This window comes from Paralichthys olivaceus, chromosome 8 (assembly GCF_024713975.1).
Source record: "Paralichthys olivaceus isolate ysfri-2021 chromosome 8, ASM2471397v2, whole genome shotgun sequence".
NCBI classification, from domain to species: Eukaryota; Metazoa; Chordata; class Actinopteri; order Pleuronectiformes; family Paralichthyidae; genus Paralichthys; species Paralichthys olivaceus.
Window position 1 is genome coordinate 13,631,276 of NC_091100.1, and position 26,836 is coordinate 13,658,111.

At 41.1% G+C, this 26,836-nt stretch overlaps 3 protein-coding genes across 3 annotated transcripts; 1 reads left to right on the forward strand and 2 right to left on the reverse strand.

Annotated features, from left to right (window-relative positions):
• Nucleotides 1–1,434: 1,434 nt before the first annotated feature.
• Nucleotides 1,435–13,093, reverse strand: LOC109627245 (uncharacterized). Its single transcript, XM_020083705.2, has 18 exons — nucleotides 12,411–13,093; nucleotides 11,697–11,855; nucleotides 11,085–11,203; nucleotides 10,822–10,999; nucleotides 10,572–10,684; nucleotides 9,067–10,138; nucleotides 8,148–8,272; nucleotides 6,595–6,838; nucleotides 5,822–5,949; nucleotides 5,625–5,721; nucleotides 5,383–5,505; nucleotides 4,872–5,044; nucleotides 4,080–4,177; nucleotides 3,490–3,617; nucleotides 3,092–3,272; nucleotides 2,832–2,976; nucleotides 1,857–1,933; nucleotides 1,435–1,482 (listed from the first exon to the last, which is right to left on the reverse strand). The coding sequence occupies exons 1-17, from the start codon at nucleotides 12,823–12,825 to the stop codon at nucleotides 1,859–1,861; spliced, it is 3,573 nt and encodes a 1,190-aa protein (XP_019939264.2). The 5' UTR covers nucleotides 12,826–13,093; the 3' UTR covers nucleotides 1,435–1,482; nucleotides 1,857–1,858.
• A 3,886-nt stretch (nucleotides 13,094–16,979) lies between these two features.
• On the forward strand, nucleotides 16,980–22,044 carry emp1 (epithelial membrane protein 1). Its single transcript, XM_020084340.2, has 5 exons — nucleotides 16,980–17,131; nucleotides 17,982–18,072; nucleotides 18,673–18,772; nucleotides 19,101–19,241; nucleotides 20,091–22,044. The coding sequence occupies exons 2-5, from the start codon at nucleotides 17,998–18,000 to the stop codon at nucleotides 20,249–20,251; spliced, it is 477 nt and encodes a 158-aa protein (XP_019939899.2). The 5' UTR covers nucleotides 16,980–17,131; nucleotides 17,982–17,997; the 3' UTR covers nucleotides 20,252–22,044.
• On the reverse strand, nucleotides 21,835–26,833 carry f8a (coagulation factor VIII associated). The gene is made up of 12 exons (XM_020084339.2): nucleotides 26,627–26,833; nucleotides 26,178–26,224; nucleotides 25,974–26,046; nucleotides 24,836–24,995; nucleotides 24,604–24,672; nucleotides 24,376–24,496; nucleotides 24,154–24,246; nucleotides 23,808–23,872; nucleotides 23,256–23,337; nucleotides 23,060–23,106; nucleotides 22,633–22,688; nucleotides 21,835–22,518 (listed from the first exon to the last, which is right to left on the reverse strand). Exons 1-12 carry the CDS (start codon nucleotides 26,683–26,685, stop codon nucleotides 22,437–22,439), a joined length of 954 nt encoding a protein of 317 aa, XP_019939898.1. The 5' UTR covers nucleotides 26,686–26,833; the 3' UTR covers nucleotides 21,835–22,436.
• Between the last annotated feature and the right edge of the window lie 3 nt (nucleotides 26,834–26,836).

Here is a 26,836-nt window from a genome sequence, read left to right on the forward strand (position 1 = left end):
ACCATAATAATTGAATGTTTAACATTTTCAGAAATATGCTTCCTGACGGTTAAGAAAATCAGTAGCTTAGTAGAAACAGGAGCACAAACTACCAGCCCCCTAAAGCTAAGGCCTAATTAAAAGATTTTATTCAAACAAAAAACACAAGAGTAAAAAATAAAAATAAATGTTATGTTCCAGACTAGTTTTTTTCAACCTTGTAAAGTCTTTACTGGGTTGTCTGGCCCATTTAGGACAAGACCTCAGGAAGTCACTACGCCCAGCCAACAAGTGCTGCACATAACCCCAATGATCGACATGGACGACGAGAATCTATGAATTTTATTAAATTAATAATTCATCATTGTCACAATTATGTTTCAAAATTAATTGAGAAAGTAAATTAAAATCCAATGCATCTAAAGCTTTAAGGCTTGATTAACACATTGGTTGTATCTTATCAGTTTAATTTATATACTTCTCTTTTATTCTGTCCTATTTTTATTCTATTCTTAAATACAGGTTATTTTCATTCTGGGGTTGGGCTGCTGTAATAGCTGAACTTCCTCAAAGAAGAATAAAAAACAAAGGGTTGTCTTATCATATCTTATCTTGTATAAAAAACACAAGTGTAAAAACACTAACCTACAATTTTATAGACATGCCAGGCTAGTTTGTTGTCTAACCTGGCATGGTAACAACAAGACAGGAAGTGACTACACCCATGCAGCCAAGAAGTATTCCTGCTAGATGTAAGTTCTTAGAGTTGCCTGATGTTAAGTCTGCAAGGCTCTTTGGCTGAGAAGCACAATAAATCGCACTGAAGTTGTTGTACATAAAATCTAATTACCAGCTAATTAAAGTAGACATCTCCCCTGAACTGCACTGTACTCTATAGTGAGAGGTTATCTAACATAATACAAGACATGAAGGGGGGTCTTGATTTATTGATCTGGAGGCTGTGTCTTGAAAGGGGGCTTTGTCAGTGTGTAGGATATTGTTCAAAAATGAATTTGTGTAATCCAATTAACAACACAGTAAACGAAGGGCTCTGTAATATTTCAACAAAGGAGTAAAGTACACACTGCACAGTGGGGGCCGATTGTTGATTGCATGGGTTATGAACTGCAAGCAGGTTAATCTGCTCATGTTAACACAATCATGCGAAATATTCTGAAGCCCCCTTTCAAAACATGTTTCATCACTTATTCTGGGATTCAAGGAATATTAATACTAGGTAAAACCTCCAGTTATCTAACTCCATCGTCAATTTTTAATGCCGCAAATTCTACACGATAAACAACAAAGAAGGCCAGTGTCTAACTGAGACTCAGTACAGAGGGGCCAAGTGTTCATGTAAACAATGTTGCCCCCCTTCTTTGATGGAGTGCCACTTCCTGCTTTAAAACCAAATGGCTGCAGGCTCAGGAACAAAAACACACACACACCCTCAGCATCCTTTAGGAGCTTTTTATTGGCAGTTAAATGAGTGATGCCTGACGCCTGAAAAAAAAAGGAGCAGGAAAACAGATTAGACACAGTCGAAAAGAAAAGCAACAGTGGAGTATTTCAACAGGAGCTCAACACTATTCCAGCACTGCTCACCAGATCATCATCATCATAATCATCTCTCAACCAACTTCAAGCGTTTTGCATGTCGTAACCGAAAAACAGGAAATGGATCGGGCTTAATAAATAATTCACAACCGCCCTCATTACTAAATCATTGTCCTGCTGTTGTATGGAACTGCAGGCGCTACTCGCTCTCAGGCCGAGTTCAGTGCAATGCAGCCCATTCATGAGTGTTTCCATGTAATCTTCCAGAGTTCACGAAGGCGCAGCGGTTGATTTGAGGACAGAGGGTGAATTCTCCTCACCGTCATTGGCCGAAGCATCCCTCCACACAAGGTCCGTCACGTGGTGAGCAGATCTCAGTTGAACACATGAAGTAGATCTGAGGGGTGAAAGAGGAGCGGGATTAAACAAAGTCTCCAGAGTGTGTGTGCAATGTAGTGTGACAAGCAGCTGCTAGCAATTGAGAATTGGCCAGAATTTGCAATTTACAAAATGGTCTCCACATCTCCTCGTCATGAATGCTGCCTTGAGATTTAGAGATTCAGTTGTAAATGCTATTATTTCCCACTGCAAGCTTATAAATGGAATATAAAAGAAATAAACAGTGTGACTCTGCACAAAGAACACATAGTTGCTTCCACAAATTTACATTTGACTAAATTGGATCAGAGGTGAAAATGTCAACTGCTATCCTACGATAAGACTTAATTAACTATCGGGGGGCAAATTAATGCACTCTCTGAGCAGACAGCGGCATACTTTACTTCTCTCTCCTTCAGCTCATACAAACTGTAAGAGAAGCATGAGCATGCTTAAAGCAACAATATGCATTGATTGTATTTCACCCTATGAGAATGAGATAAGAGTGACACAGCTTCCCAATGTGTCTGTTAAATGTAGAGCTACAGACAGCAGCCAGTTAGCTTAGTTAAGTCTGAAAAACAGTGAAAAAGGAACAATTCTCTCTCCACCAGCATTTCATGACCTCTTGTAATGTTGGCATTTCAGGTTTGGCTGGATTAAATGAAGATGTTTTGTTTGTTAACTCTGCACAGAGCCAGGCTAGCTCTTTCTACAGTAGACTGTTTATAAAGATGAACGACACGTCTCTAATTCCTCCCACTATCCAGAAACAGAAGCCAAAACATGGTCCATATCCCATCTACCAACACGGAGGTGGCCGGACTCATGACCTATATTGCAGCCAGGTTGCGATCAAGGTGCGTTGGCTTCACTTTTGGGTAACAGTCATGTTTCCCATCTCTGCTCATCCTTACCTCTTCATTCGGGTCCTTGAACTCACCATCAGGAAGGAACTGGAAGGTGCTGATAGTGAAGCGACGGGTTTGACCCCGAGGAGAAGGAGGTCGAGGAGCAGACAACACAGCCTGGTGTGGTGCTGGATCCAAGGGGTTGGGACATCTAGGGATTAACATTGGATTAAAAGGCCAACTGTCTCCCTGGTATACTTCCCTTCAATCTCCATGTTATAAATATATTCATTGCTGAGCTCAGTATTTTGATGTTTTCGACGTACCCATTGTAAAGCAGCACCCACACTGATTTTCCAGAGCGGGGGTAGGCCACACAGAAGTGCACCAGCAGCACCACACCGGGATCCGGGGCGTTCAGCAGCCGCACTTCTAGGTAGAGGGGTTTCCCCAGCAGCATCTGCAGGGGCTGGTGATACTGAGGGTAGTAGCTGCTGTACTGAGCGTCTGGGACATGAGGAGGTGTAATGGAACGACTACAGATTATAAAAGCAACTCTCCCTCACTTAAAGATTAAGTAGAAACTCTCCTGATCAGGATGAGTTTAAATCATTCATGTTTTCATGAATCATCAGTTTCATCCTGGCAGAAGTAAACTTGTTTTGCCAGAAAAAATGTTCAGTTATGTAAAACAGCAGTTAGTGTTTAAACAAAGACCATGTACCTTTGGCAATCCTGAGCTGGACTCCATACATCTCCTGGGTCTGAACTCCAGGACCAAACGTGGGGGTTTTAACCAGGTAGCTCACAGTCAGCACAGAGCCCGGCTGAAACCGGCACTCCACTAAAAACCTGAGCATGACACCAGAATTAAGGTAATGAAAATCTATGCATAGATTATGGCTGAAAATGAAAGAAATGCAGGGAGAGAGAAGAGGAAAGACAGAAACAATTAGGTGCTAAAATCCCACTGTAAACATTGTGATCAAATGGTACAGGTCGTACACCTCTGGATATCTACGGTATAACGTATGTTTATAAGTCTATGTCAGTTGGGCAGTCAAGGTTTAACTTTAATAAAATATAAAAATGTTATCTCTAGTCAGGTATGAAAGAGGGATGGGGAAACATATGATGGAGAACTAGGAAACTGAACAAAAGATCAGTTATTGTAGGCGTCTCTCACTAAAATAGATTTACAAAACGCTGAACCTGTTTGAAACATTGCAGTATTTCATTCAGAGTGAAACTGCTGCATCCTCTCAGCACTGTTGTACATTACGTTACTCTGAATCAGCAGCAGCATGTTCTGACCTGACAGGAGAATCTCTGGTGATGGTGCCATAGTTGACACTGATTCCCTGAACCTTGTTGACGACCTCCACCATGTAGATCACCATTTGCCCCACCACCTGTCAGGACAGCATCACACACACACAGTTAGTACATGGAATCTAATAGATACTCAATTGTCAAGAACCTGGGGTGGAATTCAGGGGCAGGGCCAGAGGGTATCTGGCCCCAGCTGAAATCATCCCTGTCCTGTCAGTATTGTTTGTGACTATCTTGAAAACAAAATAAAAACAAATAATAAGTATGACAATTTGTAAAGCATTTTTATTTTCTGATCTTTTCACACAATGTGCTTGAACAAGGAAAATTCAAATTTTGCTCTTTTTCTCAAAACTATAAAGCTAAAATTAAACAAGGAATGGCTTAAATGTGCACCTTACTGAATCCTGAATCATGTATGAAAGCTGAGACACATAATTTGGCCCTCTTTGTAAATTGTGGCCCATACTGGCCTTGATTTAGAAAAATCCTAGATCCGCCACTGCAAGAACATGTACATTGTAGGGACAGAGCTCAGCATTGTGGCTCAAAGATGTGTTTTTAAAGTTTTTTTGGACAACAATAATAATAATAATAAAGATGTATATGTGACAAATTAATAAGCTATATCAGACTTTGTTTACACTGGCAATACTTTTAGGGTCAGCTCATTACTTGTTTTGATTGTTGACGATATAAAGAATATAGATCATTACCAGACCGGTCCTTATTGAAAAAGATGTCTGGGAAAGGTGTTCATTCATTAAAGCTCACCACTCTGCGCGCCCCACAGCCGTCCATTGGGATCTTGAACAAGGCATAGTCAGAAGTCACTCTCTGAGGTTTGCAGGTGGAGTTGCTGGCAGCAACAAGCAGGGCGGGGGAGAGAGGGGGCTCGGTGATAGAGGCAGGCACGGAGAAGACAAAGTGGTGGTCAATAGTGCACTCTGGAGGACACACACACACACACACACACACACACACACACACACACACACACACACACACACACACACACACACACACACACACACACACACACACGTAAAGGTCAGATGAACAAAAGGTCAGAAATCTCAGGAGGCAATTGATAATGAGACCCAAGGTTTCTTATACCCTTTTCACATTCTGTCTCACTGCCAGCATGAATCATGCTGCGCTGGCCCTGAATATGTCTCTTCACGTATCCAGCAGCTGTAGCTCTTAAAATGTCCGTACCCAAAACAGCTCAACTGTAAGCTATGTGACGTGAAAATGCCAGTGGGGGACATAAGCTGCAGCTCACCATCCATGGGGTAGTAGCAGGCATCAGAGTGCTTGCTGAAGCAGCAGCCCATGGAGAGGCACTGTGGCTGAGACACAAACGCGGGTCCACAGGGGAGACGCTGATCGCTAGGAAGGCTGCACTCTGTGGGACGACACAACAAATGTCAGCCATGCAGTTAAAATAACTCTGAATGGACCGGAGAAAACACCTTTTGGCAAAGTCAATAACATTACAGATGTGTAAACATAAAACCTGCCTACCTTTGCCGGAACCTGGGACGACAACTGGACAAGAAACCTGAGCCTCCCTTCTCCCATTCATCGTCATGTAGACGATAGAGATTATGTACATTTTACCCTTTCAGAGAAACATGTTTATACAAGAGTTATTGGGTAAAGCAAATGGTCAATTATACAAAAGGTCATGTGCTCAGTGTGAGATCCAAGTCAATACTTGCCTGCACGCTCATGTGGCACAGTGACTGCAGTTGGAGACTCAAATGGATTTTGCCATCTTTGCCTTTGCTTGCAGAATACCCACAGTGCTCTGGGGCATCCTGAAGGTTCATCGGGGACCCTTTCATGTCTGAAAATAAGTACAAGTGGAAATAAACAATGCTTGTGTAATTGGGATGTTTAAAGCTTTCAGCATGATGAGGACAAGGGTTTTAGGCACATCCATACTACTACGTTTGACAAATGCGTCGCGTTTGCTACGGATACGCCTGGCATCTACACTATTCCAGAGCTGCTAAATCTGAGAATTTTGGATACGCTGCTTGTCCCGTTTAAGGTTGAAAACTCACACACTCACAACCGCTGGCTGATTGGGTCTTTCTGGTTCAAGATGCAACCTTGCTGATTCATCAGGCTCCTATCACATGACCCCCTTCCAGAAGTAAACAACAAATTCTGCATTTTCCACTGATACATTTGCTGACATGCGAAGGAGAAGAGCTTTTATTTGAGCAGTCTGTGATAATGTAGTGAATGTCAGTAGTCAGGTGATTTCAGGCGTGTTAGTATGGACAGGGATTAAAACTAAAATTGAGCCAAAAGCTCTGAATAGATCAATTTAGTTTGAAAAAGCCGTTTTTAAACAAAAATGTAGTTGTATTGATGTAACCCTGCTCTGCACATACATTTAAATGTACACCAGAGGAGCCTCCCTGAAATCAGTTGGAATTCATGCAGAGCTGACGGCAACCATATGCAACACACACATACACACCTTTAAGAAGGATTCCAGAGATGGGACCCGACGGGAGCTTCACATTCATGTGATGGGGGGAGCAGCTTACTTTCGGCTTCTGGACTGGAGAGGGGGTGGTGCTGGGTGCGATAGTGGACACAGGTGAGGTAACTGGTGCATGGGTGACAGGGGTACTTTCATATGGGCACTGTGGCTCCAGAGTTTGATACTGTGCCATGGAAAGATCCCAAAACCTCAGAGGTAAGGAAATGGTTGTGGGAGTCTGAAGAGAGACAGATCAATAAGGTCAGTATGAACAACCAACTACACATGGTTTCTAGCTCCTGTATTTTTAGCTGCAAAATGAAAATATGATTTACCGATGCATGCAGAGGAAATGCTTCATACACGACTGTTGTAAATCGTAGGTGTAGTGACAACTCAAGCGATAAGAAAAACGCATCAGCATTAGCAATCAATGATAATTTTGCATTTTGTGGCGTCACTGGTAAGCTGCATTATGTGAGTTTTTGTATTTTCTCCAACCATGTATATACAGTATTGTACACCACAAAATTATTTCTATTTTTTTCCCCAGTGGGAAAAATCTAATTCCATAGATCATTGACTCTCTCAGCCCTGCCCGACTGCGCTCTCTGTCTCCCTCACACACAAACACACTGACAACAGACACATCTGTGAACTCAGACCAGTTTAAAATCACATCATTTGAGCCACAAGCAGAAACGTTGTACGTGATTATTAGCATATAGAGAACGGAAGATTCCATCACAAGTGATCACAGGAGACACATTCAGGGTGAATTTAGTTGACAGGTGAGCACAGATGAACCTATAGAGACAAAGTGACCACAGGTCGGATTTTAACCGATGGCTGAATAGAGCAATAAAGAACCCTCTTAAGCAACAGGAAAAATAAATCTGACCTCCACAGAGTCCTGATCACAGCATCATGGAGTCAGTCTGAGATCATGAATCTGAGAAAGACTAAATTCACAGAGGAGCTGTGTTGAGGTCTCTCCAAGATGCTGGAAACAACTTACTGTACCTGCCAAGTACCATAAAAACTGCACAAGTATGCATTTAAGAATTACTGCTGTTTAAAGACCAAGGGTTTTCACATCATGTATTGTTTGACCACATTTGTTTTCAGTTGCAAAAGTATCCTCACTTTACTTTAACTGCCTAAAACTTCTGCACAGGATTGTATATAATATAATATCATCTGAAACAACCACCACAACAGCTACTGTGGATCCAAATGAAAAAAGGAAACATACAAACTTTCTTTACAATAAAAAGTCATGAAATTCCACATGGTATATGGATGTACTATCGCTTACATGAGTCAAAACCAAAGATTTGTTACTTACTAAAAAGGCTCTCATGCTGCCATTTGAAAAAGACTTATGGTAGAAAGGACCAAAAAAGATTTTTCCATCCCATCACTACCACTCAAAGAAACCCCATCTTTTCTCATTTCTTTAAAAAAACAGATGTGTGTGAAAGTCAAGCAGTCATACAAGTGTGATACATTCAGAGGCAGTGACGAAGCATCATGGAGGCTCTCACCCATGACAGGCTGTGGCAGGCAGGCAGAGGAGAGTGAAGGATTACACCAGAGCCCTCCGCCATCTGCAGCATGTACCCGCACAGTGGTGACACAGTGGAGAGAGGCAGCCACGTCTTCCTTTGGTCTGATGGAAGAAACAATGATTGTTGGATCTTTGATATTAAAGTTAATATACATATGTTGTGATATGGGGCAGTTTATTTTTCAATATTTTCATTGATTTCTCAGAAAATAATTCAGGCATGTTTAAGGGATTGATATTTATGAGTGTGTGTAATATGGTGCAGATCCAAATGAAAATCTGTATCTAGAGAATTTAAATGTGGTTTCATAAGGAGGCTGTTGGGCTTTGGCTAAGGTACTCACTCTGAGTGCATTTAGTTTTTGACTGAGAGCCATTCCATGATTGAAAACAGAATATGGGAGGCACTAGTTTCCCTTAAATGAAACAATATAATAGTCAATTATTGTTTTTGTCCTTTTCCAAGTAAAAGAGCTGAATGATCACTGGTTCTAGCTTCTCCAATGTCAGGATTGCTGCTTTACTTGCATGACTTGAATGTATTAAGATTTTGGACAGACCGTCAAATAAAATAAGGAATTCTAAGACGCCACCTTAAGCTCTGGGAAATTATAATAAGACAAGATATGGTAAAATAAACCTTAATCCCACCTTGGGGGAAATGTGCCATGTTACAGCAGCACAAGGGGAAAGTCAAATACACACCAAGTAAAAGAAATAAATGAATAATAAAATCTGCAGACTGATCGTTCATGAAATGAGTCACTAAGCAGCTGGGTGTTGAGAGTAGAAACTGTTTGTATGGACAACAGACAACAACAAATAAAAATTCCCCTTTTTTCTAAAAAAACAATCCAAACTACAGAAAGGTCTCTTTGATCCAAACAAACACTGACCTTGGACCTGGATGGAGTCTGGGTGAGCAAAAGGCAGGAAGACAACCATCCTCCCCATCTCACACTGGAGATGAGGCATCTGTGTAGCGGGCTGCGTTGTGGTGGACGCCATCGTACTTGTGGTTGTGGGAGTCAGAGTTGTAGCAGTAGTTGTGGTGGTGGTGGTGGTGGTGGTGGAGGGAGGCTTTGTTGTGGTAGTAGGTGTTTGAATATCTGGATACTGGGGCAGAAAGGGGTAAGGTGGATGGTATAGCGGTGGGTAGAAGGGATAATAATAGGGATAATATTGGTAAGAAAAGGGCATTTGCGGCTGTGGATCTACAGGATGTTTCGGTGGAGAGGTGGGAGGAAGAGGAGGAGATGAAGTGAACGGGAGAGTAGCCGGTGCTTGAGTAACAGGTGCTGCAGTAGGTGTAGGATAGTAAGGTATCTGAAGGTAATAGTGCGGGTAGTAAGGATTTGCTGGAGGTCCGGTTGGCTGGGTACCTGGAGGAACAGTGGTAGTGGTAGTCATAGTTTCTGTAGCTGCAGAGGTTGGAGCTGGTTTCACTGCATTGTAGTAGAATGGCATGTGGGGGTAATACAGACCAGATGAATACTGAGAAGGGCTGAGGGGCAATGCAGGAACTTGGTGGGATTGGCTCTCCTCCTCTGGGCTAAGAGTTGGAGCATATGTAGCTTGAACCACCACAGGAGGCTGATATGGAGGGGAAGGGGGCTTTCCAGGAGAGTCAGGCAACTTGACAGGCCCTGTGGGGTACAGGGTCTGGGGCTGCTGGAGCTGTGGCTGAGGCGCAGGAGGGCTACTTGGAGTGGGCTTGGGGGGCTGGGCAGGTTGTGGGCCAGGAGGGTAGACCTGGGGCAACTGGGCGTAGTGGAGACCAGGGAATGGGTAGTAGTGGTAGTGTGGAAGTTGAGGGATCTGCTCCTCAGTTGGAGGTTGAGGAGGGGGTGGAGGATGGGTGGTGGGTGCAGGGCTCACAGGATCTGGGATGTAGTGAAACTGAGGATTGACTGGACAGGAGAGGATGTATTCCTGATCATTAAATACAAGCTGAAGACTCAGTCCCTCCTGTGAGAAAAGCAGAAAAACAAGATCGGATCAAACACACTAAGCTGCTTTTGACATCCACTGAAATATGAACAGTCTCCAAACATTCTGCTGAGTTTTCCTTTAAGCTTCCTAGTCAAGTGTCCAGGCAACACCTGAATTATCCCTAACATGCAACAGATGCAAAAGTTAAAAGAATACTTTTAGCTTTTGGTGATAAGGACCAATGCTGGTGTTGATGTGCTGTAAACAGAAACACAAGGTTTCCACAGCAGAAAGTATACGCCATGTTTATGCTCTAATCTGACACCATCCCTCACCTGAACGCTTCAAATATTGTTCTCAGAAAATCTCCTGCTGCGTTCACCTTATATGAAAGGCTGGAAAATGTACGCACCTGATTGTCTGGACATTTCCCAGAGGTGATGTTTGAAAACGGCTTTCGACAACTTACCCCACTTGTGATACAAGATGCTCTGTAAGAGATGAAGAAGGTGAGCTCGTCAGGTCTGGAGTGGACAAGATACGCACACTCCTCAGATACAAATGGGCCCAAGCCTCCATTCACTGTAAAGCAGATGATTGTATTGAACTTTTTTTGGTGGTCTTAATGCAGTCACATTTAAATACATTAGAATTGTTACGATCAAAACATTTATTTTTCTAAACACTTCAACATTAAATCCACATGAAGTTCGACCCACCTTTGACTCCCAGCATTGGTATCTCCTGCTCCTGCCCATGTTTCTGCACCGCCATGCCGTACAGGGAGCAGAAGACTGATGGGAGGGAGGAAGAAGGGGCAGGAGTGGACAGCTGCACTGGGCAGGAGAGCTTCAGAGGAGTGCCCCACCACAACATGGGCAACACATAACTGTCATTCTGACAACGAGCACAACAAGAGGTTAGGATGATCACTGTTTGGGAAAATCTTACGATTGGAATACAATGCGGGTGCTGCTGGTACCTCCTGTGTAATGTAACACGCATCGTAAGGCACCATCATCTCCAGGTCACTCCATGACGTCCTCACTGAGTAGCCACAGTATGGAGGCAGCTGGAACAGAGAGATGGGAGACGCTGCCTCTGTAACAAAAGAAACATTCATCAAGTGAATTTAAAGCTGAAACAAAAGGATGACTAATCAATTGACCAAAAAAAAGTAATAGATAGATTACTTGCTCATTATCATGGTTAAAAAGAAAACTCAGTGGTGAGGTTAATTAAGAGAGGTTGTGTTTTCATCAGCATGTGTCTATTAGGTGAAAGGGAACTATTTGCTGAAATTTAATGCAGAATAATCCTCATGATGTTTTCACTAGTTTTCTTTGCCCCAGAAAAGGCCCTTTATATTTAAATACCTAAATATTAAATTATTATAGGGTGCAAACAAGCTAATGAGTGTAAAACATCCAGAATATACATTAAATCCAACGTCTCTGTATTTCCTTCATATTTTTATGCAAGAAACACAAGGATCTTTGTCAAGAACGTGTTCCATTTGCTTATTACATCTAGGTCTTTTAACCTATAAACACCAGTCCAAATGCCTCTGTAATATAGTATTATATCATCTTACCTCTGTCCACTAGCAGGTGTGTCAGTCCTTGTCCTGAAGCAGTGAAGGTCATGACATTCTCATCACACTGCACGAAAGGCCTCATCGCCTGCCACTCAGAGAAATGCGGACTGGAGTCAAACGATGGACCCAAAACTTTCCCCTGGACTCCATGGAAACCTATAGGATAGAAAACCACATGTAAAATAATAGTGACTATTGGGCTTCTGCTACTCCTGCATAGTATACTCCACCAATACCACCCATTAAACGAATAGTACAACCTAAAATGAAAATTCACTCCCATCCATTTACTCACCACTATGTCGATGGAAGGGTGGGTGAAGTGTTTGGGTCCTCAAAACACATTTGGAGTTTCAGGGGTAAACAGTGTTGCAGCCAAACCAATACAACTGAAGTTACTGGTGACCACTTCTTCAAACGTTTTTGGCCTCAATGTCCTCTGTGATGCACACACAAACGCAAGTCCAGAGGATGATATCAGAAGACCTTTAGGCTAAAAACATGGTGTAAATGGCGCCGTTTCGAGTCTGTATTACAGTTGCTTCAATTGTATTGGATTTTGCTGCAACACTGTTTTGAACACTTGAACCCACCCCTTCATAGTGATAAGTAGAATTTTCATTTTGGGGTGAGCTATCCTTTTAACGCCACTAACTCATCTACACCTGTAAATAAACCTTTCAAATAAGGCGCAGTTAAAGCAGCTCTAACCTGTAGAATCCGCCTGATATCCGTCTTCATGGTCCAAAGCTGAGGCCTTCACTCCTGTGCTGATATTTCCAGCAGTCCAGGACAAGTTATTGGATGCTACGTTTCTTCCACTTTCATCAGCTTTCTGTAAAATGAAAGGTGGGAGTGTCTCCCCGGGAAAGGCAGCAGATTCAGACCGATGCCCCTGCAGACCCGACCGGTTGGTTTTGCGCAGATTTGCGCTGTGGTCGGTCTTTCCTCCCCAGCGCCACGCTCCATGGATCTGTCCCCACCTGCCACCTGCTGACTCCCGGTGAGCAGGCAGACCATCCCGCTGCTGCCCGAAACTCACCGAGTGACAGAGCTGCAGCGTGTAAAGGAGAAGTGTTAGCACGAATAAAACCAGAGTGGTTTCTCTTTTCTGTTTGGAAAGCATGCTTTGGTTTTTTTGGTGTTTTCTTTTGCTCACACGCGCACAGAGACGTCACCTGCACGCGAGGGTGCACAATTAATAGCCATCAGGAGCGGGACCAATCAGAGAGCTGCAACTGCACAGGCGATTAAAGCTGAAGGAGAGATGCAATGAGATGAACACAGATTGTTACAGACATCGTCTGGTGACTCAATTTACTTTGCACAAGTCATTTTCAGTCATCATCTGTGTGGCTGTTAATAATTTTAACTGCACACAAGCAGAGTGTAAAACACCCTTTTACGTAATGTTTATGAGAGTGAAAAAAAATTCCTGGATCTGCCCCTTGATCTGGATCCACCCCAAAATGTAATGATTTCTTCCTTGAGTCATTCCCCACCCCTCCACAAAATGTCATGTAAATGCCTTGAGTAGTTTTTGTGTAATCCTGCTAAATAACAAACTAAATAACAAACGCACATGAAAAGTCATGAGTTGCAGCCCTCGCTGTATATAGTGGCATGATGAGTCATTTGAAGATCCTATTCATTTATGATTGTATTCATATTCCTTAAATCTCACATACTTGACCTCATGCAGAACTTGAGCCTTGGGATGCTCCAGTGTATTGTTAAAAACATAACGTCTTCAGACATGTCTAACTCACAGTAATACTGTTTTTGTTTTTGTTTGTCTGCTGATAAAGAGAGGAGAGACTCCTGATTGTCAGCTGGTACTGGGGCTGAATGGTTGGTTTTGTGTGAGGAGGAGGCGACTGCTTTATTTTGATCTTAAGTCATAGGTCAGTGGTTTTACATATCCAGTTGCAGATGTTTTCCAATTGTGCTTTTTGAGCATTTCAAACAGAGAGTGAATAATTTTGAGGTTTGCTGAAGAAGTAAAGAAAAACTTATCACATACTAGAAATATAATTTTTCTGTTTTCTGCAGATTTAGCCTTAGAAATTGGCCAAAAGTGGCAGTCCCAGACCAAAATGTTTAGATGAGGTGAAGATTAAAAGGTAAAGGGACAGTGTTGAGGTTCATGATTTATTGAAGATGAGCAGAGTCGGTGTGAGTTTACTGGAGTTTCTTGGTTATTGTGTCGATGCATGTTTGCAGTGTGCAGCTTCAGGAAGAGACTGGTCTGTGCCTGAGTGGCCCGCGGCAACGAGTGCCTCTGAAAAGCTGTGACGTTTGTGGCTGGAGTCCTGCTGTGACGGCTGTGGTAATCGATTGGATGCTGTGGGAATGTGCAGAGGCAGTTCAGAGGGAATCGGACAGAAGTTGGAAACTGCAGTGTAAAGTCCCTGAAGGGCACTGGGTTTGTTGAGGGAAGAGGTTTGCTGTCTGTTATATCTTTAGGAAAAGTAGATTTGTGACTGAGAGAGCTTGTAACACAACTATGAAAGGATGCCCTCTTTTTACAGCCTGTACAGATGAGATCTTGGTAGATAAGGAAGTTCCCTGGACAGGATATAAATTTGGAGCATTAAATACAATAAATATCAGAGTTAAAAATTATCGTCTGCATTTATTCCTGGAAGATTTCCCGGTCCTTAATTGAGGTCCTTTCTGTTGCAGCTACCTCTGTATAATACTGTGTCTTTCCAATAGACTTCATAGTGGATGTTAGATTGTCTTTTCTGCGGAGGCGGAATAGAAAACTCCTCTGACTCAGGCGTACAAGGGAAACTATAGCACAGCTCAGCACCCACTCACTGTTCACTGTGAGAACACCACAATCACAGGTCAGATATAATATTTTCAGCCTTGACCTCTGTTCAGACTCTTTATGGCATGGAGAAAATACTCCCTCATCAGTGTATTCCCACACCCTCTGACTATAATATAGCTCCTGAATGATTTTCATCTCAGCAGCGCTATATTAAAGCATTGCATGTTGTTGTGTAACAGAGAAATTTTATTCCCTAAGCAGATATTTGCTTTCAGTGACTCTGAGCCACAGTTAAAGTTTAACACAACTTAACCCCAGTCTATTCCTCTCATGTTATTACATTTGAGTCTGGTGGTGTGGTGGTTTGCATGTTCTTCCCGTGCATGGGTTGGTTTTCTCTGGGTACTCTGGTTTCCTCCCACAGTCCAGACATATAGGCCGGGTGTTGATTGGAGAATAACTCGCCTGTAGGTGTGAATGTGAGTGTAAATGGTTGTTTGTCATTATACGTTGGCCTTGTGATACACTGGCGACCTATCCAGGGTTTAGTCTGCCTCTGGCCCAATGTCAACTGTGATAAGATCCAGCTCCCCCCATGACCCTCAAAGGATAAGTGCTAAAGATATTGGATGGATGGGTGGATGGATGGATGGATGGATGAATGAATGGATGGGTGGATGGGTGGATGGATGGATGGGTGGATGGGTGGATAGATGGATGGATGGATGGATGGATGGATGGATGGGTGGATAGATGGATGGATGGATGGATGGATGGATGGATGGATGGATGAATGGATGGATGGATGGAAAGTTTTTCAAATGACTTTTCCAGGTTTTGACCCCAGCCTCATATTATTTTACTATTTTGACCTGAGTGAACTTCAGTATAATTCCTGATCCTGATTTTATTTCCAGTTTTAGCTCCTGTATTAAAATCTTAAATCTTCAACAGATGAGTGAACGAGCAAAGGGTGCAGTTATACTATCCATCTTCTTCTTACCTCCAGGGGCATAAGGTGGCCATTGTGGATCAAGACTTCCATGCGGTCTTCACTGACAGACCACAGCCTGAGGGAAGATTAGACAGAAGCAGAGATGAGCTGTCAGAGAAAGAAAGACTTTAATCAAATATAAAAATTATCTTTTAATGTCCTTCTATAAACCTCCTTTGTAGGAATGAGACGAGCCATAATCACTTGAGCGTGCTCTCATGTGAGGCAGGTGATAAAAGGCTTTAGCAGATGTTCACTGTCTGCCAAGAAATCTCCAAATAGCATGGTATAATTTAACTACAGCCAACATAACACCTATCTGTTTAAAAGATGACAGTTTGGTCCAATTGTAACAGTTTGTCTTTTATATGAAGAGTCTAGTATGGACATTAAATCCATGCCTCTGGTGGCCTTATACACGTTTTGATTTCAGTTTTGTGTTCCCTTTTAACAGAATTTCTATTCTCATATATTTCTTTAAATTCATTTTTAGTAAATGTGTTTTCTTTTGTATTCACATTTAACAGTTATTTTCAATTAGTTATTTTTGCTCAGTTTTACTATTTTTTTTCTTTTCTGTTCCCATTTGGCAGTTTCTATTTTTATTCATTTATTCAAATACCTTTTTGACTATATTTTTTTAAATGTCTCTTGCTTTAAATTAATTTTTAATACTTAATACATATTGTTTGTTGTTAGTTTTCGGAGCTCATAAGACACAATCAACTGGTCTGTCTACACTGGTGCATGTGGAGAATGACAACAAAATGAGGACAGACAAGTTTAAGCAGTTGTCCTCTGTGCATGTTTGTATTTACTCCCTCGGGTAGAATTTGAGCCCTGGAGCAGATTACCTTCTTCAAATCACAATTTATTTCCACACAGGTGAAAGCAGCACTTGCATTTATCACATCCTGATGCAGAAAATTATGGTTGTATTTGGCAGTAGGAGTCTCACTGAAGTCCTGTCCACCAGACATCTGTTTTTCCGTGATTGCAAAACTTTACAGTAAATGGATATAACCTAAGAATCAATAAATCTTAAACTTCTTCTGTGTGAAACAGGACTATTCCCATGTCATCATCAGAGCGTAGCAGCTGATGAAGACATGAAGTCCCTGGTGTCTGGAGCTCAGAACACTCTGTACCACTGTCTAAACATCTCACAATCCCATCTTTTGGAGAAATCATTTTATGTACATAATGAAACAGAAAGCACAAGTAAGAAGTTCACTCTCACTGCTCTTCAACATACAACTACATATGACCAAAATTATATTTTAATTTCACTTGAAAAAAGCAGTAGGGCTTTAGCTATTGTCGCCAGGTTATTATGAGGATGAGGCACCAAGAGAAATACGCAGCCTGCAGGGAATAAAAAGAGAGAAGAAACCCACCATCAGCAGGTTTAATTTCTTTGAGTCCATGTGGACAGTTTTAAGGTGACAACCTGAAGCCGTTTGGTTCGTCTGTGTATTCCTCTGAGGGGGGGAAGAAAAATCTGAAACTTCATGGGTGTGGCCTGGTGAGGGGAAAGAGAGGGAATGGAGAGAGAGGGAAAACAGGGTGATGTGTGTGCTGTGATTTCAGAGCTGGGTGGGTCTACACTGTTTCATATTCCCAAATATCTCCCGGTCCGTGCGTAAAAAGCGCTTTCAGGTAACGTTTTTCCACGTTTCTTTGCTTCTTGCACAGTTATGTCTCTTAGTCCGCCATGTGAAATGCTTTAACGCATGATTTGCGACGGGGTTTTCCTGTAAAGTCCGTAAAAAGTGAATTTAGACGCAGTTTAGACTTTTCAGTGGCGCTTTGAAGACTTGTACGGATGTGGCTGCGCGCAAAAAAGTTTTGAAATGACGCACTGCTCCAAACTGTAGATTCACACATACTTTAACAGTTCGAGTGTTTAATATGTGTGTATATATAAGTTACAGGTGTGTTTATTGTGCTTTTCTGTCGTCGTATTCTCGCGCTCTTTTCAAAGTTGTTGACTTTCTGCGTAGTGGCCATTTGGGAATGTGCACCGCACAAACAAATGCGCCCTTCTTGTCGACGCAAGCAGCTTAAAGCCATAAAAAAAAAAGAAAGAGCACCAGAGAAAAACAGCGATGATCCCTGACTGCTGCTAATGGATGAAAATAAGTTGGAGAAGTCTAACGATAGGAAATGAGTTTTAATAGAAGTAAAAAACAAGCGTAAAACGGTAGAAGCAGAACCGTGTGATGAGTTTGACATCAGATGTGTGTAACTCAAAAATGTGTCTGCGAGGCTTCTGGGGCGAGTTCTGACTTGCATGCTACAACTTTCCTCCCCCCATTTTCTTCCTCCTCCTTTTCTCTTTGAGACAGTGTTTATTTGGGACAGATGAGTGTGTGTGTGTGTGTGTGTGTGTGAGAGAGAGAGGGAGGGAGAGTGTGTGTCCATGCTTCCTCATGTTAAAAGTCTTTATTACGTAACATACATGGATAAGAAGTAATAGTTTGCATCCTTCCGTCCTTCCTGTTATCAGTTTACAGAAAGCCACAATGTTGGTGCTGGCTGGAATCATTGTTCTGCACATTACCACCATCATCCTACTGCTGGTGGCCACCATCGATAATGTGAGTGGAAGTTATTTCTTTTAATCTTCTCATTTAACAAATGTGGCTGGGAGGGAGAACAGGAGGTTTTATATATGTTTAAACTATAGGTTCTCATTTTCAACATAAATGCAAACATAAAATAAAACAATATCTATTTCTGTGTGGAAGCTTCAGCTCAGTGTGTCATTGGAACATTTGGAAATAAACAGGATTTAAATGTTGCAATGTAATTTGTAGTTTTTTTTAGCCACCCACATTGCTGAAAATATACAAATCTCTACTGACACATGTTCACCAACCCTAATAAGACTGATATTTTTAACAGACACGTATCACTCAACCACTTTGCAGTTTATTTCAGAACATTCTGTTTCTTTCTTAAAAATATCCCCTCACCTGCACAATCGGTCACACGGCAACTCTCTACTGAATATTTTTAAAAACTAATATTATAATAGCACACTGATTGGTTCTGTCAACACCCGTACAGGCTAACATGAGGGATAACAGCAAAGACTGATGTGTAAATGTGCAAACCTTTCACAATATACAGTATAATATATGTATTCTATCTTTTGTGTGTATCTTGATATCTGTTTATTATCTATGTGTCCTCAGGCCTGGTGGGTCACTGACACAGTGTCAACTGATTTGTGGAGCCGATTGGAGTTGTCAAACTCAGTCTGGCACTACACCAACCTGAAGAACTACCCCGAGGGTAAACTCTCACTTTTGTCTCAACAGAGTTCAGACAGTGATCAGACACCACAATAAAAAACAGTTACCTGTTTAACTGTGTATGTTGAGTTGATCAGACAAGAGAATCCAGCTGTTGGGAACAGAGTAGATGATGATTAGAGGTGTAACTGGTCATAAATCAAATCATATACTGTGTAAACTGTTAGAACAGTTCTGCAGTGTGTTCATAGGTTATTTAACGGGTGTTAATAGTACTAATAGATTAGTCATAATGTCAATACAAACTGTTCAACATTGTGATATATTTGTGTTAATGTTGATTCTGTGTTTTGTTTTTTCTGCTGCAGAATATCTCCAGACGGTGCAGGCCACCTCAGTGCTGGCCTGTATCTTTGCCATCCTGGCCCTGTTTGTGTTTGTGGCCCAGCTTTTCACGCTGCCCAAAGGCCAGAGGTTCACCTTCACTGGCATTTTACAGCTAATCGCCTGTAAGTAACCTGGAGTCAAATGGCTGACCTACAGCTGTAAGACATCCTGACATGTGTTTGTTTGTTTCATATAACTGGTGGTTTGAAACCTCAGTGTTTTCAGACTTGTATGTGAACGTAACACCTTTCAGTTTCCAGCTTAGCAGAGCAGAGTGTGAAGTGTTTTTGTGAGGAGTGTGCTAAAAGATCCCCAGACAATGTTGTGTGTGTCCGGATCTCCACTGGAAGCAGAGGTCCAGACCTACAATACATAAATAATAAATAATCCTAAACTTGCCCATCAAAAATTGTCCTTTAGTCGTAAACCCAGAGGTATTGATTTGAGAGGGCAAAGAAAACCAGCAAAATGTCATTCTAATTAGTCAGCAAACATGGGCAGACTATTAATAATTATGAGATTAAATAATTATCAATGCGTCACTCCATAATTTACAATATTCATTAGAGTATTGAAAAATGTAGATGTTGAATTTATGTCACGTTCATGGCACTGAACTGTTTTGTTAGCACCTAATCTTTTATTTAAAATCGTATATATAAGTGTTGTGACAGATTTTGTTAAAACATAATATCGTCTCTCAAGAATAATTCATGTTACAATTAAATAAAATGGTTTATCACTTCTTCTAGTGCACAAGCTCAGAGGTGAAGTAATTGGATTTTTGACATGTATTGTCTTGAGTTTATATCATCGTAAAACCAATAAGGTGAAACTGTCGTGTTTCTAATTTCCCTGTGATCACAGTAAAACATTTGACTCATGGTCTTTGTTCATGAGCCTTATCTTACGGTAGGAAAAGTAATTACTGTGTAATTGCCTTGTCAACACTCCCCTCTTCTCTCACGCAGGCCTTAGTATAATGATAGCAGCCTCCATCTACACGGCCGAGCTTCACGCCACTGACACAGAGGGAGGGTACGGACACTCCTATGTCCTGGCCTGGATCTCTTTTGTCCTCACCTTTCTCTTAGCAGTTATCTACCTCGTCCTGCGGAAGAAGAGCGAGTGAGACGGGGAGAGGAATGAGGGCAGGGGTCAGATTCCTTGAATATGGGAAATTTAAAGAATGGGATTTGCTTCAAAATTTTGTAAAAGAAAATTTAAAAAAAAATCTACATCTGCAGCTTGGAAAAATCGGGGTACTTGTATTCAATCACTAAAAAGAGCCATTTGTTTCTACTTTGAATATTGTAAATGGAAATAGAAATAATGTAATCAGTACATGAAGGCCTGAACTTTATGTGAACAGTTTTTCGTCCATGACTTCATATTTGGTTGAACTGAGAAGAAGGCAGGGTAGTATTTTACTTTTATTAGAACAGTATGGGGAATAATAGTTGTGATCAGGTGGAAGCGAAGTGCTCATTACAATGCTTAATGGCCACAACATAATCAGTAAATCATTTATCTCCATCCAGTAGCTCGACATCTGGACAAAGACTTACTCGCTTTCTTAGCAAGAATGATGCGCAGGCCAGTACTACACCAACACACAATCTGTATGAAGATAAAGACAGTAAATTATCTTAGCTTAGCATATGCACAGAAACCAGGGGCACGCAAGGAAAACACAACTTGTCTATTAAATATAAAGCTACAGCCAATAACCTACCTTAGCATTAACAGACAACAGGGGACACAAGGAAAACAATCTGTTGCTGCGTTCTGTCAAACCTCGGAGCTCAGAATTGCCGACCCCCAAGTCGGAAAGTTGAACGAACCTCATCGCCTCCCGACTTTGAAGTACAAGTTGGCCGCTCCGTGTCAACAATAGTGAAAGTTGGAATTTTTATAAGCTATAAAGTTGTCATACACAGTACTGTCATTAAATATGGTGTAATGCGTGCAAACTGGTAACAATGGCTACCTGGCTAAACATTGTTCTTGTGCAACTGGAACACTATCAACTTGGGTTATTGGGGTGCTCCGAGGTATAATGGAACGCAGAAAACAGGGACACAAGGAAAACACTATATGCCAACCAACACCTCAACAGTTCAGTTATAATTTGAGCTTTTAATTATCCCCATTAGATCTTGTTTAAGTGCACTGGTGCTGGTTGGCAGTTTGATTTGCTTTGGACAAAGCTATGCTAGCTGTTACCCCATTTTCAGTCTCTATACTAAGATACACTAGCCCTCAATGTACAGATATGAGTGGTATCAATTCTCTCATCTAGAACTCATCCAGAAAGCATTTAAGCAGAAATCCCAAAATGTCAAACTACTGCATTTGGAGTCTTAAGTTCCTGGTGTGAGAAGGTAAAAAGCCTTTTGAGATGTAGTAGTTGAACATATTCTGTGATTTCAAAGTACTCATCATCCTGTATAATTACATAGTGAGGCTGACAGCTACTACTGCAGTTGTCCAGATTTGAGGAATGAAAATAAAATCTGTATCTGAGGGTACGGTGTGTTGGGAAAACAACAGCATTCCTCTTTGCAGAACTTGAACAATCAGGAAAGACAAGCCTTAAGTTACAGTACAAGTAGTTTTAATCATGTATCGTTATTTTACAACTGAAGTATAATGTATCCTTTTTAATCTATGTACATTGTAACCATTATATTTTTGTAACATTTTGTATGAGTGTTCTTTTTTTTTTTTTAGTAATGTTTGATTTTGTGTCTGTAGTTGGCTGCTATCCTAAGAAAAGTACATGTAATTTGTACAAGTGAACCAGGGATGGAGGACAATGGTGTTTTATTTCACCATATTGTAGAACTATACAATAGAAGGTTTTGTTTGTAATTACATTGGAATAAAAGCCATATCATTTATTAATAAAAACCAATAACTCAAGCCATCCATGTTTCATCTATTGAACTGCTATAAATACAATAAAATCCAAAACAGTCACTATTACATAATAATTATGTAGGTATTATTAGTCCAGTTCACTCAAGTAAGATCACATTTTAAACAATTTAAATTCAGTCTTAGGTTATAATTGTGACTAACGTCTTCAACTCAGGGTAATAACAGACAACACTCAGTTCTCCACAAAGATGTTTTTTTAAATAACGAGGGCAAAGTTTTATATTGTGTGCATTTGTTTCGAGTGCAAGTTACAACACTGAAGTTTTGAAAGCAACACTTCTTCAGGCCTTACAACAGACCCAGTCAGAAACAGGAATGTTCCATTATGTGAAGTATTGTTCCCAGAGGAAGTCAGTAAAAGAAACTAGACTGTACTAAATGCCTTGGCCAGACGGCGTGATGCGCTCCTGAACCACCAGGTGGAGAAGGTGGTTCTGCTCAGCCGTCAGAAATGGCCTGAAGGAGGAGGAAAAACACCAACACATAATGAATACGGAGAATTAAGATTCAAAAGCGACGACAGTGCAGCTCAACCCTCATATCACATAATGAAATTTAACATTCACTCACCACAGCTCAGTCTGAAGAGACTTGAGGGACTCCGTGTCTTTCTCCTGACATGCCATCTGCAAAACAGATTTGCTGTTATAACACTGCACAAATTCTACTTACTGCAAATTCAGATGACCTTGACATATTCTCAAAGGTCTCCTTGATGTTTGTGCTCTCTTATAGCTTATTTTATTAACATTATTTTGTCACAAAATAGAAGAATATTGTATAAGTATTAATGCTCATTGCCACATTGAAAGAAAGGGGGAAAGAAACAGGGAAAGTCTTATAACACAAACACCACTGCAAATATGACATTTTAATTCCACTGGCAAAGGAAGGCATTTCTCACTGTCAATGTGAAGGCCACAAAGACCCATCCTTTTTTCCTGTATGAGGCAAGAAGAACCAGGAAATCCTGTAAAGTGAACTCAGTGAAACTCACCACTACTGACTGCAGGAGCAGGAAAACATTCTCAGGCAGGAAGTTCACTGAAGGAGAGGAAAAGAACCATGTTTACTCGACTTCAGTCAAACGGCATTCAAGGGATTTACAAAGCATTTCTGATTTCCCGGTCAAAAGAGAATATGTGCAATTTAAATGTTTCTGCAAAATAAGTTAAATATTGAGGTGCATTTACCTTGACTGTGAGGGTCAAAGGACTCCCATGCATATCTCTCCAGGGTCTGTGCATGTTCTGGTAACAACTTCTGAGGTGGAGGCTGAACAGTAAGACAGGTTGGAACATTTACATCTTGATGCACAAACAATACAAACATTTTTTCAAGATTTACAGAGAGCAATGCACAGATGTGGGGCAGATAATCAAATCGATTAATTAATATTAATACTCTCAACAATATTTTCCCTAGTGTTGCTCATGTGCAGATCCTTAAAATGTAACTTTTCACTGATGGATGTTAAACAATGATTTAGCCAGGCTGTCATGATGCTGTGTGTCTGTCTTTAAATTACTTTTCATAGCTTTAACAATCATCATCACAGTTCCCCATAAAACCCTGTCAAAATCCACATTTTAATGAGTTAAGAGATGACACTCATTTGATTCATAGTTTGTAAATTAAGGTTTTCCCCCATCATGGTTGTATTTTCTACTTCAGTTACACAGGTATTGTGATGTAGATGGTCATCTTGCAATATCTCATCTTTTTATATAAACTGGCGTACTTACCTCTAACAGCATCAGCAGCAGAACTCTGGAGATCTCACATTTTGCCACAATATCAAGAAATGCACCTACGAGAATGTTAGGGAGATAAAGACAGAAGATGAATGTACCTTAATATTATTTAACAGTGTTCCTGTCACTATAATCAGATCCAACAATTGTATTAAAGCAAAAAGTGAGACACAGATCTTTCAGCTTTTCAATTAAATGTTATGCCATTTTTTTGGTTTATGAAACATTTCATGCAGCCCCTATTTTTGAACATACCACTAAGGATCCTTTTCATCTTTTGTCCACGCATGAGACAATTTTAACAATGTAGAGTCTTTAGATAAATGTTTAGCCTCACCAACAGGGGTGCTGGTGCCTGGTAGCTGCAGTCCTCTCTCCTGACACACAAGCTGCATCTCTGTGAACATCGACAAAGCCCCATCATAGTCACCTGCAGGAACAGAGAAGACAAGTTTAAACTACAGAAAAACAAGTCAAATCAGCTCTGTATGCATATGCAGATACAAAAAACCACTGAAACCAGGTACATAATCAGATGGGATAATCAGACTGAACTCACGGGTGAGAATTTTACACGTAGCTATTTCTCCCATTGACAGCAGAGCTTCAATTGGCGTCTGCGTCTGCAACTCTGCAGCTCTCTGATAATGAACAATGGCCTCTCCTGGTCTGTTCATCTCCTATTGAAAACAGAGGAGGAGCTGAGGTTAACATGTCAGATAAAATATACAGTGAGTAAGTAAAAATCACAGTTCATCTTGTGAACTTCTCTGATTCAAAGTTTTACCTTGAGTGCATTTCCAAGTTCTAGACACAGACTGGCAGCCATCACCGGCTGGTTCATCTCAATGAACACCTGTAAACCAATTGTACATGAGCATTACCCTACTGTCTCATGTGATCACAATACAGGAATGTACATCCTTAATCTGTTCATATACACAAGTACTAAACATTTTCACAATGAATGTAATTACTTTAGCTAAAAATTTAAAATCAAACAAGGAATCATGGTGTACCTTAATTGCAAAGCTGTAACAGTTAAGTGCAGCCTGAAGGTGCTCATCAAAGCCCGGGGCCTGCAGGGCCCTGTTCTCCTTCTCAGACAAGAGAAAGAGGCGGGCAGCATCAGTTAATGCCAAGGCCTCTCCAGGAGCATTAAACAGAGTCTGCTCACACCTGCAGTCAAGACATTCAGGATGTGTAACAACAACAGATGTGAACACGTCAGCACTAAAACATGTCATCACTGTGAATGATACACGCTGCCTCTGGGCCAATTTGAAACACCATCTGGTGCTTTACTGTGAAGGACAAGAACATCCTTTTCGATAGGTTTGACCTTGTGCTCAGCACAAACTTGACTTACTCTTCACATTCTTTACTTAACTTATTTGCTCTTTGCTGTAACAGCCTCCACCTTTCTGGGAAGGGTTTCTAAAAGATTTCATAATCTGATTGAAGGAATTTTCTTCTATTCAATTGAAGTTCAACTGAAGTTATGTCCCTAACATCGCTGGTGGCCCCTAACACCTACTACTAGTAGTTGGTGACCCAAATTGTGCAGAACACCTTAAAACGTACAAGGGATGTTCAACATCTTGTCCTATATTCAAAATGATAATGAGGTCGGCCACTGATGTTGAGTGATAGGGTCTGGGTCTCGGTTATCATTGTCCCAAAGACGTTGAAGGTCAGGTCCCCCTGCAGGCTAACAAAGCTCTTGCACACTAAACTAGTAAAGGACCTTGATATGTGCTTGGTGGCAAATACAGAAAGAGACATTTGCTTAATTGTCATGGTATGTCATGGTATGTCAGGGAATAAAGATTCTTCTTAATCTAAACTAAAGGCGGTCTAGCCACATACAGGCATGCACATATTCATACTATATGCTGAGTGTATATTTTACTGAGTACATTTTTATATAGATGGAAGTAAATACAACCCTTATAACAAATAGGTGTAACCTCATGAAATTATGAAATAAAAATGAATAGTATTTATAGGCAGTATCATTTGATGGCAGTTTGTAGCAGGGATTGTATTTAGGTTTCCTTAAATACAAAGCAGTACTATGTGTATTTTTCACAGGGCTGATCGAACTTCTGCATACAGGACATGAGTGTGTAGTTAGTGTTGAGTGGATCCTCTCACCGAGCCATGGCCAGGTTACAGAAGGCAGCATACTGCAGACAGTCCTGCTGCTTGAGCTCTTTAGCTAACTGACCTGAGAGGACAGGACGAAAAACAAGTGATAAGTAACCTAACAACAGACAATTAATAACACACACATACGGAATGTAGAAATATGAAGAAAGGCTAAAACAATCCCTGTAGTGTTGACACAGTGACACTCACCAAACTGTTCACTCGCCTCTGCTACATTTGGTTTCCGGAGAAAACGCCTGCAACAAAGAATTTTATTTTAAACAACTTGGATCAGAAGTTAAATCAAAAGTCAAGAAGCTGAGAAGAGCAATGGAGCTGTACGCTAGGCTAATTAGCACTGGTCATGTTCAGCTACATTTCCACAATAAAGAAACATCGCCCGACATCTCGGTTAACTCCGCTTCACGACTGATTCATTAACCTGGATGAACCTGATCTTTTCATTATAGTTTCCATTACACGAGTTATCGTCAAATCAAACACACGACACTGACTTTAATGACAGGCTAACGCTTAGCTTCGTTTACTAGCACTGGTCGCATTACTGATCTGCAGCATTAATGTCGAGTAGCTTTGCGATAATCCCTGATATCTTCAACTCTTTCGGGACAAATGAGTGTGATGACACTTCTGCTTACTTCTTCAGTTTATTCGACACAGCTCGATATCTGGCCAGGAAATCTCCTTCCGCGGCCATGGTGGATGGAGCAAAACAAACCAGGTCAAACCAGGAAGTGAGAATCTGACAGCAGCGTCTGTATTGGCTCGTTGAATCCAGACACAGCAATTTTATTGGTCGCCATTAGCAAAAGGGTGGGACTTATCAGAAAGGAAATGCCCAAATAAGG